Here is a 12,915-nt window from a genome sequence, read left to right as displayed (position 1 = left end):
AAATTTTTTCCAATAAGATGTAATTTTTTACCAAAATTTCTTATTTTCACAAGGAACAAAATACTCAATTTTGTTGCCCAATTTCTCCTGAGTGCATCAATACCCCATTTGTGGCAATAAACTGCCGTTTGGGCCCATGGGAGGCCTCAGAAGGGAAGGAGCGCTGTGTGTTCTTTGGAGTACAGATTTTGCTGGTTTGGTTTTCGGGTGCCATGTCGCATTTGCAGAGCCCCAGAGGTATCAAAGCAATGGAAACCCACCAGAAGTGGCCACATTTTGGAAACTACACCCCTCAAGGAATTCATTTATGGGTAATGTGACCATTTAGACTCCATAGTTTCTTCACAGAACTTATTTGAATTGGGCTGGGAATTAAAAAAAAATATATTTTTTCCAATAATATGTCATTTTAGCTCAACAATTCTTATTTTCACAAGAAATAAAATACTCCATTTTGTTGCCCAATTTGTCCTGAGTGCGGCAGTACCCCATTTGTGGTGATAAACTGCCGTTTGGGCCCATGGGAGGGCTCAGAAGGAAAGGAGCGCTGTGTGTTCTTTGGAGTCCAGATTTTGCTGGATTGGTTTTCGGGTGCCATGTCGCATTTGCAGAGCCCCAGAGGTATCAAAGCAATGGAAACCCACCAGAAGTGGCCACATTTTGGAAACTACACCCCTCAAGGAATTCATTTATGGGTAATGTGACCATTTAGACTCCATAGTTTCTTCACAGAACTTATTTGAATTGGGCTGGGAATTAAAAAAATATATATTTTTTCCAATAATATGTCATTTTAGCTCAACAATTCTTATTTTCACAAGAAATAAAATACTCCATTTTGTTGCCCAATTTGTCCTGAGTGCGGCAGTACCCCATTTGTGGTGATAAACTGCCGTTTGGGCCCATGGGAGGGCTCAGAAGGAAAGGAGCGCTGTGTGTTCTTTGGAGTGCAGATTTTGCTGGATTGGTTTTCGGGTGCCATGTCGCATTTGCAGAGCCCCAGAGGTATCAAAGCAATAGAAACCAACCACAAATGACCCCATTTTGGAAACTACACCCCTCAAGGAATTCATTTATGGGTGTTGTGACCATTTTGACCCCATAGTTTTTTCACAGAACTTATTTGAATTGGGCTGGGAATGAAAACAAAATTATTTTTTTCAAATAATATGTAGTTTTGGCTGAAAATTTCTTATTTTCACAAGAAACAAAATACCCCATTCTGTTGAGCAATTTGTTCTGAGTGCCGCAATACCCCATTTGTTGTGATAAACTGCCGTTTGGGCCCATGGGAGGGCTCAGAAGGAAAGGACCACCATTTGGCCTACTGGGGATTTTCTAGTGCAAAGTCATGTATGCAGAAGCCCCTGAGGTACCAGTACAGTTGAAACCCGCAAGAAGTGACCCCGTTTTAAAAACTACACCCTTAAGGCATTCATCTAGAAGTGTAGTGAGCATTTTGACCGGAGACCTACACCCCATAAACTGTAATGTGGGTTCTCCCGGGTATGGCAATACCCTACATGTGGCTGTTATCAGCTGCCTGGACACACAGCAGGGCTCAGAGGGGAAAGACGAGGGGGGATAAGCTGTGTGGAGTGCATCAGGGTAAGTAAAATTGGGGTAAATTATAAACCAAGGGATGTATGATACATTTTAAAACACTCTTTCATACAGAGCTCTGGTTATTCGGGACACGTGTCACATTGATATATTGTGTCATCCCTTATAGCAGACTTTGCACCTCTTTTGACTTTTTCCCTTCTTGCCAGTTTGGGGAACTTCTCCTGGAAAGTGTTGCCCTGGTACGATGCGTGTGGGCTCGCTTCCAGAAGTACTGGGTGCCCCCCCTTCTTGGTCCCTAAAGATTAGGTTCTTGATAATCACCTCTTGAAATTCCAGGAAAGTTCCCCTCTGGCCTGCACATCGACGTAGCACGTACGCATTGTACAATGCCATCTGTATGATGTGCCCGGCCAGCTTCTTATACCACACCGCATGGCGCTGTAGGGCTTCAGGGCTTGATCTTACAAGTCAATCCCTCCCATGTACCTATTGTAGTCCAGGATACAGTCTGGTTTGGGGGTGGCCTTTCCTTCATATATCCTAAACCTGTAGGTATACCCTGATGCACTCTCACAGCTTATACATCTTCACGCCATACCTTGCCCTCTTACCCGGCAGGTACTCGCGGAATTGAACCCTCCCTTTAAAATGTACCAGGGACTCATCAATAGAAATACACTTCTCGGGGGTGTATGCTTGGGAAAACCAGACACTGGAACGGTCTAATAGGGGTCTCCGTTTATACAAACGGTCAAAACTGGGGTCATCTCGGGGTGGGCACGGCTCATTATCAGTATAATGTAAGAAGCAAAGTATTGCCTCATTTATTTATTTTTTTAGGTTCCAGTTCAGTTCTGAAGTTGCTTTGAGGGGCCCATATATTAGAAACCCCTATCAAACCCCCCATTTTAGAAACTAGACCCCTCTAAGTATTCACAACAGCATTTAGAAAGTTTATGAACCCTTTAGGTGTTTCACAAAAATTTAGAGCAAAGTAGAGGTGAAATTTACATTTTTTTTTTGTCAGAAAATCCTCTTTATACCATTTTTTTTATAACACAAAAGGATTTATCAGAGAAACGCAACTTAATACTTATTGCCCAGATTCTGCAGTTTTGAGAAATATCCCACATGTGGCCGTAGTGCGGTAATGGACTGAAGCACCGGCCTCCGAAGCAAAGGAGCACCTAGTGTATTTTGAAGCCTCTTTTTTATTAGGCACCATGTCCGGTTTGAAGAGGTCTTATGGTGCCAAAACATTGGGAACCCCCCAAAAGTGACCCCAATTTGGAAACTAGACCCCTTGAGGAATCCATTGTAGTTTTCATGGGGTGCATGCGACTTTTTGATCAGTTTTTATTCTATTTTTAGGTGGCGTGGTGACTAAAAAACAGCAATTGTACTATTGTTTTTTTTTCTTTTTTTTTTACAGCGTTCACCGTGCGCTATAAATGACATATTCACTTTATTCTGCGGGGCGATACGATTACGGCGATACCAGATGTTTATAGTTTTTTTTATGTCTTATGGCGTTTGCACAATAAAATACGTTTTGTAAACTATCATTCACTTTTTGTGTTACCTTATTCTAAGAGCCATAACGTTTTTATTTTTCAATCAATAAAGCCGTGTGAGGACTTGTTTTTTGCGTAACGAACTGTAGTTTCGATCAGTACCATTTTTAGGTACATGCGACTTTTTGATATCTTTTTATTCCATTTTTTGGGAGGTGAAGTGACGAAAGAATTGTGATTGTGGTTCGGTTTATTATTATTTTATTTTACGGCGTTCACCGTGCGGGATAAATAATGAAATAATTTTGTAGTTCAGGCCGTTACGGACGCGGCGATACCAATTATGTATAGTTTATTTGTTTGTTTAGATATTTTTATTAATAATAAAGGACTGATAAGGGAAAAAGGGGGATTTTTACTTTTATTACTTTTAAATCTTTTATTTTCTTATTTTTACACATCTTTTTTTAACTTTTTTTTTACTTTATTACTTTGTCCCACTAGGGGACTTGAGGGCAGGAGGCCCTGATCGCTATTCTAATACACTGCACTACATGCGTAGTGCAGTGTATTAGAACTGTCAGCTACTCACTGACAGCAAGCATAGTGGGTCCTGACGTTGTCAGGACCCACTAGGCTTCCGTCTATGGCATAGCCGGACGCCATTGTTTGGTGTCCGGTTGCCATAGTCACCATCGCCGGCCGCTATCGCGTAGCAGGCCGGCGATGGCAGCTTAACCCCTAAAAAGCCGCGATCTCTATAGAACGCGGCTTTTAAGGGGTTAATCAGCGGGGACACAGCGATCGGTCCCCGCTGTAGGAGCTGTGACAGCTGCTGAACAAGACAGCAGCGTCACAGCTCCTGTATGTGTCGGGAGGACGGCCAAAACGGCCGTTACTCCCGAGACGTACTATTACGGCATGGAGCGAGAACGATACAGATGCCATGACGTAATAGTACGTCAAGGAGCGGGAAGGGGTTAAGGAGAAATTTGGTAATGCTGAAAAAGTACTGGCTCCCAAATATTCATCAAAAATTAACTTCTAAATACCTGAATTATTGATATTATAATGAATAAAAAAATCCAACATACTGTGTAAGCAAGATTTGCACTTGTTATGACACCAGAGCTTTTGATAGGCACCGTTATGGACAACAGAGAACCAGGGACAAGACGAGGGCCGTTGTCATTCGCCAACGTGACTAATACTTTTAGAAGAGTTGTGGTGGAAGTGACACCATCAGTCACTGCAATCTCCATACTGTCTTCTGTTGTCGCAGAACCATCATGCACATAATGTACGGCATTTCTGTTGATATCTTCATATGTAAATGTGTCATCTGTCAAAAATGTTAAACAAGTATTATCATCTTCGAATTTCTAATTCGTTACAAACACACTGGAAATACGTAACGTTTTGCACGTAACGAAGGAGATTCATCAAAAGTGTCATAAGATGCGTAAATTTAGGAGTAGAAAGACATCAATATTTTTCTAAATGGCGCACATGGTATAAACCATTTGACTACACTAGGAGATAAACAAGTCATATGTAAAAGTATACATTCTGCCTGCCTACCTGAAGTCATAGGAGTCTGTATGCCGTCTTCAGATTTCATTAGGACACCAAAGCGCGGTGGTTCCACCACTTCGTATAACAGATCTTCTGGAGAGGTGTCTGTATCACTCACTGTAAGTTGCATTCCTGCAAATTATTAATAAAGATGACTGAAGATATCTGCTCTTCTGCAATCTGTGATGAAATATTCAGCAACATACTCTAGTATAAATTCTTTTGTCGCCCTAGAACATGTAAACTGAATACAAAACTAAAAAAAAGTCTAATATTAAGTAAGGGTGCAGTCAGACATGGCGTAAAAATACGCCACAAAATTTGCAACACTAATTCCACAGCAATTTTGGAGGCGGAATTACGGTTGCGGATTTTGTGGCAAATTTGGTGCTTATTTCAGTGCGTAATTTCACATAGCATTGAAGCCTATAATGAAATTCCGCAATACATACAGAAAACGCTGTGGAGAGTAATTCCGCAGCTGCAAAAATTTTGCATGGAAAATTAAACCATGTATTGTTCCCCAATATAGAAACGGTGGACCAGAAGCTGGCCTGATTTTTGTAGTGATTTTACTTTAGCTATTGGACAAAATAATTTCTCAGTTTACATCGACGACATTTTATTTTTTTTGCTGGACGATTTCTAGTTTTTTTTGGGCAGCATTTTGGAGTACATAAAATGTATTGCTTGACTTGTATTCATTTTTTATGGAAGGAACGGGGAAAAAAACAAAACACCTGAGGTGTCTGAGATGCAAATGCTGGCTACTAACCAATAGGAACTCTTCCACCTTGTGTGACCTCAAGGAAAGGAGCAGTGATCTGGAACACGGGAGGCTGCTGTTCATTTGAGAGCAAATGGATGGTAAATGGCATCTCCGCTGTGGTGAACTCCCCATCTGAAACTGAGAGCAAGAACAGAGAGCAGCAGTCAGATCATCTATTTCTACACTGCGACCTCCGGACTTCAGTTTTATTTCACATACTAGGTAATGTCAGAACACAGCAAAAGTATAAACTATTCTACTTAAAGCTCAGCAGCTGTCAGCAAAAGCAACTTATATAGCAAATCTGGCCAACGTGTTACTGATACCACATTATATTGTTCAATGGATATTTTAACCCCTTCATAACGGCCAGATTTTTTACCTTAATTACCAGATATAGTTCATTGATTTGCAGCAAGCGCTGGTTGAACAGCTATTATTATTATTATTATTTTTTTCAATACACTTTTTTTTTTTAAATCAAATTAGTTTTTATTGAATAATGATAACAGTCAAGCTACAACATCATGACATGCCTGATACAAAATGTTTACAAAGAGTGGATACAAAAGAGCCGCCATATAGAAAGTCTACAAAACAGTCAAATCGGCTCAATCATGAGTAAACACAGAATACAACAATATATATTTTTATCAAGGTCTCAAGTATCATTTAGGCTGTTATTTAAAGAGGCTCTGTCACCAGATTGTGCAACCCCTATCTGCTATTGCAGCAGATAGGCGCTGCAATGTAGATTATAGTAACGTTTTTATTTTTTAAAAACAAGCATTTTTGGCCAAGTTATGGCCATTTTTGTATTTATGCAAATGAGGCTTGCAACTGGGCGTGTTGAAAAGTAAAAGTACAACTAACTGGGCGTGTATTATGTGTGTACATCGGGGCGTGTTTACTACTTTTACTAGCTGGGCGCTGTGAAGAGAAGTATCATCCCCTTCTCTTCAGAACGCCCAGCTTCTGGCAGTGCAGATCTGTGACGTCACTCACAGGTCCTGCATCGTGACGGCCACATCGGCACCAGAGGCTACAGTTGATTCTGCAGCAGCATCAGCGTTTGCAGGTAAGTCGATCTTACCTGCAAACGCTGATGCTGCTGCAGAATCAACTGTAGCCTCTGCTGCCGATGTGGCCGTCACGATGCAGGACCTGTGAGTGACGTCACAGATCTGCACTGCCAGAAGCTGGGCGTTCTGAAGAGAAGGGGATGATACTTCTCTTCACAGCGCCCAGCTAGTAAAAGTATTAAAAACGCCCCGATGTACGCACCTAATACACGCCCACTTGGACTTTTACTTTTAAACACACCCACTTGGACTTTTGCAAGCCTCATTTGCATAATTACAAAAATGGTCATAACTTGGCCAAAAATGCTCGTTTTTTAAAAATAAAAACGTTACTGTAATCTACATTGCAGCGCCTATCTGCTGCAATAGCAGATAGGGGTTGCAAAATCTGGTGACAGAGCCTCTTTAAGTTCTGAAGCATAAACCAGAGAAAGAATCAACAAGTTAAGGAACAAAGCGAGGGTGTTTAGGGTAGGCAACGGGGAGTAGAAAGGAGCTAAGCGAATCCTAGAATGCTGTATTATTAGAGTGATTTTTTTTTTTATCCTGCGAGGGTTATGCTATTTTATTGTGCTTAATGTTGTTTGTCTGCATTTGTCTAATTGACATAATAAAGGATTTTTTTTACTTTTTCAGTTATATGGTCGTGACCGTTTTTCCCTTTTTTGGTTTGATCTGTCTGTCACTAGGACCACTGGTATATTTGGGGTTATTGCTCAGTTGGCTAAAAATTATTAGAGTGATGAAGTAACTACCAAAAAAGGGGGGTTTACAGCCGTCCCTATTTTATTCAGAGCAAGTTTTGTGTGAATGAAAGTTAGCTTTTTAATTTTGTGTAAGGGAACCTGTCAATAGCAGATTTAGGTAACTGTATAGGCATACAATTGCATACGTTTGGCACAAGTCTACAGAAGGCTTCGCCAATGGCTTAAAGGCGAAGATTTGATGGGTATTAGGCCTTGTTCACACAGTGCAGATTTGACACAGATTTTGAATGCATTTTTAAGCCAAAATCAGAATTGGATCTAGGAGAGCAGACCTATAGAGTATTTGTTTATATATTTCTTCTGTTTAGGTTCCGTTTCTGGTTTTGGCTTAAAGCCTATGCACACGTGTGAAATAATTTTCTTTACATAAAAATGTCTACCAGTGTGATTGGTGCAACTTTCAAAATACTTTTTATTAAAAAATATTTTTACTTTTAGAGACACACATGAGCTGCTTTCAGCCAAACCGTCAGTCTATCTGACTGGCGGATTAGTCTTACAGTGGTGCTATGCAGCTTCTACGTATAGTGCAGTGGTTCCCAAACTTTTGGCCGAGACTTTTGTTTGGGACCCCTCACTACTGTACTTAGCCCCATTTCGTCTGGCGTATGTCAACATCATAGACTATCATTCTACCATGCCGGCTACCATAGTAGTAAGTCATCTTAAGCAGAGTAAATCAGGCAACCGTATACCAAGCATGCACAAGAGCTGAGCTGCAGAAATGTAATCAATCTAAAGGCCTTTTAGAATATTACAATTATTTAGAAAGATAATAAAAATCTAGTAAAATTAGTAGCATAGTGTTGTGCTGACCGCCCGCATGCTGTACTCGCCAGAAGCCGCAGGACACTGAAAGCTTGCCGACGTCTCCCTCCCAGGAGATGCCAGCACACGCGACTGCACTGTTCTGCTATTGCCTCTAGGGTGCGTGCGCTTGTCCTCGGCAATAAAGGGCCAGCGCGCGCACCAGTAAATTGTTCCCTACCCAATCCCCAGCTCAACCTGGACTATAAAAAGGACTCTGCCCTCTTCTTTTTTGCCTGAGCGTTGTTGTGTCTACCCATGTTCGTTATTGCAAATGGTCCCTTAGTTGAATCCTGTGTTCCCGTATCCCGTTATTGTGTTTGTTCCTGAGCGAAGTCTAGTGTTGGAGTCAATATCATCCTCTGTGCCACGTCATCTGCCACGCGTCTGCTACACCACGTGTCTGCTACGCCACGTGTCTACCAAATCGTCTATCTATGTATTCTTGCCCTAGAGACTGTTATTGATTATACTTTGGCCAGCTGCTACTCCGGCAGAGCGGCCTAGCGGGTCCACATACCCCATAGCCGTGACACATAGTATAAACATGAGAGTATTCCAATAAAAGTGGCTACGGAATATATTACTTAGTTCTGCTTAACCCGTTAGTGACCGGCCCATAGTCTTTTTACGTCGGTCACTAACGGGCCTTATTCCGATGCCATAGACTTTTTACGTCGCGGCATCGGAATAAGTAAACAGAGCAGGGAGCTGTCAAATCTCCCTGCTCTCAGCTGCCAGAGGCAGCTGAGGGCTGGGGGCGTCCCTGCTCTGCCGGGTGAGATCGATATTAGTATCGATCTCACCCGTTTAACCCCTCAGATGTGGTGCTCAATAGCGAGCACCGCATCTGAGTGGTTTTGGAGAGAGGGAGGGAGCTCCCTCTCTCTCCCACCGACACCCGGTGATAAGATCGCCGAGTGTCAGTGTCTCCGAAAGCAGCCGAGGGCCTAATAAAGGCCCCCAGGTCTGCCTGGAGCAAATGCCTGCTAGACATGCCTCTGGCATGACCTAGCAGATGCCTGTCCGTTTTAAACGGACAGGCATAATACACTGCAATACAGAAGTATTGCAGTGTATTATAATAGCGATCGCAGAATCACATATTAAAGTCCCCTAGTGGGACTAGTAAAAAAGTTTAAAAAAAAGTTGAATAAAGTTATTAAAAAAAAATTTGAAAAAAAAAATGAAAAACCCACTTTTTCCCCTTACAAACTGCTTTAGTATTAAAAAAACAAAATAAAGTAAAAAAGTTACACATATTTGGTATCGCCGCATCCGTAACGACCCCGACTATAAAGCTATTACATTATTTAACCCGCACGGTGAACGCCGTAAAAAATTAAATTAAATAAGATGGAAAAATTGCTGTTTTCTGTGAATCCTGACTTTAAAAAAATGTGATTAAAAAGTGATAAAAAAGTCGCATCTACTCAAAAATGGTACCAATAAAAACTACAAGTCGTCCCGCAAAAAAAAGCCCTCATACAACTGCATTGGCGAAAAAATAACAACGTTACGGCTCTTCAAATACGGAGACGCAAGAACAAATAATTTTGAAAAAAAAGCGTTTTTACTGTGTAAAAGTAGTAAAACATACAAAAACTATACAAATTTGGTATCAATGCAATCGTAACAACCCGCTGAATAAAGTTATTGTGTTATTTATAGCACATGGTAAACGGCGTAGATTTAGGACGCAAAAAAGAGTGGCGAAATTTCAGATTTTTTTCTATTCCCCCCCCCAAAAAAAGTTAATAAAAGTTAATCAATAAATAATATGTACCTCAAAATGGTGCTATTAAAAAATACAACTTGTCCCGCAAAAAACAAGACCTTATACAGCTATGTCGACGAAAAAATAAAAAAGTTATAGCTCTTGGAATGCGACGATGGAAAAACTTAAAAAATAGCTTAGTCATTAACGTCTAAAATAGGCTAAAATGCATGCTCAATTTAGAGGTTTGTAGGTCAAGAAACTCTAAATGATTCCTGGAATCACTTTTTGTCATATAATCGTCTATTGACATAAAATTATAAAGCGGTGATGAAACGGTTAGCCTAAATTTTACTTTTTTAGTCTGTTTACATTTTATAATTTGTATACTGGTAAAAAATGTGTACACTACCTGTAAAGAAGAAATTCACTGATTCAGGGAGACCTAGAATAGGTAACAAATCTGTATTAGCATGGCCTGAACACAAATGTTTTCTTTCCAATATCATGAATTAAAATCCGTAAAGGACTTAGCAAGTACAGAACAATATACAAATGTGAAATGTAGGAGACAGGCCACACATACCTGTGAAGGAGAAGTCCATGATTTCACTCAAGTGAGGTGCTGCTCTTGGTGGACGGTAGAGAATGTTTCCAACATTGATATCTGCTTGTGTAAAGTATCTGACAGGGATCCGGGGCCTGTCTTTGTGCTCTAAAGTACCTTCATATTAAACAAGAACATCAAATCATTAAAATCTATTATAAAGTTATAAAAAGGCACTATATCTATCCAATATGGATCTATCTATCGCATATCTATCTATCTATCTATCTATCTATCTCATATCTATCTATCTATCTCATATCTATCTATCTCATATCTCATATCTATCTATCTATCTCATATCTATCTATCTATCTATCTATCTATCTATCTATCTATCTATCTCATATCAATCTCATATCAATCTCATATCTATCTATCTATCTATCTATCTATCTATCTATCTATCTATCTATCTATCTATCTATCTCTCATATCTATCTCATATCTATCTATCTATCTATCTCATATATATCTATCTATCTATCTCATATCTATCTATCTATCTATCTCATATCTATCTATCTATCTCATATCTATCTATCTCATATCTATCTATCTCATATCTATCTATCTCATATCTATCTATCTATCTATCTATCTATCTATCTATCTATCTATCTATCTATCTCATATCTATCGCTTATCTATCTCATATCTATCGCTTATCTATCTCATATCTATCTATCTATCTCATATCTATCTATCTATCTCATATCTATCTATCTATCTCATATCTATCTATCTCATATCTATCTATCTATCTCATATCTATCTATCTATCTCATATCTATCTATCTATCTCATATCTATCTATCTATCTCATATCTATCTATCTCATATCTATCTATCTCATATCTATCTATCTCATATCTATCTATCTCATATCTATCTATCTATCTATCTCATATCTATCTATCTCATATCTATCTATCTCATATCTATCTATCTCATATCTATCTATCTATCTATCTATCTATCTCATATCTATCTCATATCTATCTCATATCTATCTATCTATCTCATATCTATCTCATATCTCTCTCATATCTCTCTCATATCTCTCTCATATCTCTCTCATATCTCTCTCATATCTCTCTCATATCTCTCTCATATCTCTCTCATATCTCTCTCATATCTCTCTCATATCTCTCTCATATCTCTCTCATATCTCTCTCATATCTATCTATCTCATATCTCTCTCATATCTATCTATCTCATATCTATCTCATATCTATCTATCTATCTCATATCTATCTATCTATCTCATATCTATCTATCTATCTCATATCTATCTATCTATCTCATATCTATCTCATATCTATCTCATATCTATCTATCTATCTATCTATCTATCTCATATCTATCTATCTATCTCATATCTATCTATCTATCTCATATCTATCTATCTATCTCATATCTATCTATCTATCTATCTATCTATCTATCTATCTATCTCATATCTATCTATCTATCTCATATCTATCTATCTATCTCATATCTATCTCATATCTATCTATCTCATATCTATCTCATATCTATCTATCTCATATCTATCTCATATCTATCTCATATCTATCTCATATCTATCTCATATCTATCTCATATCTATCTCATATCTATCTCATATCTATCTCATATCTATCTCATATCTATCTCATATCTATCTCATATCTATCTCATATCTATCTCATATCTCTCTCATATCTATCTCATATCTATCTCATATCTCTCTCATAGCTCTCTCATATCTCTCTCATATCTCTCTCATATCTCTCTCATATCTCTCTCATATCTCTCTCATATCTCTCTCATATCTCTCTCATATCTCTCTCATATCTATCTCATATCTATCTATCTATCTCATATCTATCTATCTATCTCATATCTATCTATCTATCTCATATCTATCTATCTATCTCATATCTATCTATCTATCTCATATCTATCTATCTATCTATCTCATATCTATCTATCTATCTATCTCATATCTATCTATCTATCTATCTCATATCCATCTATCTCTCTCATATCCATCTATCTATCTCTCTCATATCTATCTATCTCATATCTATCTATCTATCTATCTATCTCATATCTATCTATCTATCTATCTCATATCTATCTATCTATCTCATATCTATCTATCTATCTATCTATCTATCTATCTATCTATCTATCTATCTCATATCCATCTATCTATCTCTCTCATATCCATCTATCTATCTCTCTCATATCTATCTATCTATCTCATATCTATCTATCTATCTATCTATCTCATATCTATCTATCTATCTATCTCATATCTATCTATCTATCTCATATCTATCTATCTATCTATCTATCTATCTATCTATCTATCTATCTATCTATCTATCTCATATCTATCTATCTCTCTCATATCTATCTCTCTATCTATCTATCTATCTCATATCTATCTATCTCATATCTATCTATCTATCTATCTCATATCTATCTATCTATCTATCTCAAATCTATCTATCTATCTCA

General features: G+C 38.4%; 1 protein-coding gene across 1 annotated transcript in view; it reads right to left on the bottom strand.

Moving 5' to 3' along the window:
- The window catches only part of FRAS1 (Fraser extracellular matrix complex subunit 1), a 457,569-nt gene that overhangs the window by 115,792 nt on the left and 328,862 nt on the right, over positions 1–12,915 (bottom strand). Inside the window, exons 34-38 of the mRNA XM_075861759.1 lie at positions 10,384–10,521; positions 10,210–10,242; positions 5,431–5,562; positions 4,662–4,787; positions 4,175–4,422 (exon numbers count right to left, since the gene is read on the bottom strand). Coding sequence (XP_075717874.1) covers positions 4,175–4,422; positions 4,662–4,787; positions 5,431–5,562; positions 10,210–10,242; positions 10,384–10,521 — 677 coding nt within the window. The remainder of the gene's footprint in view (positions 1–4,174; positions 4,423–4,661; positions 4,788–5,430; positions 5,563–10,209; positions 10,243–10,383; positions 10,522–12,915) is intronic.

The sequence above is a fragment of the Rhinoderma darwinii genome, chromosome 1, assembly GCF_050947455.1.
Source record: "Rhinoderma darwinii isolate aRhiDar2 chromosome 1, aRhiDar2.hap1, whole genome shotgun sequence".
Taxonomy (NCBI): Eukaryota; Metazoa; Chordata; class Amphibia; order Anura; family Rhinodermatidae; genus Rhinoderma; species Rhinoderma darwinii.
The sequence above is the reverse complement of the archived record's forward strand: the minus strand, read 5'-3'. Positions and strand labels throughout refer to the sequence as shown.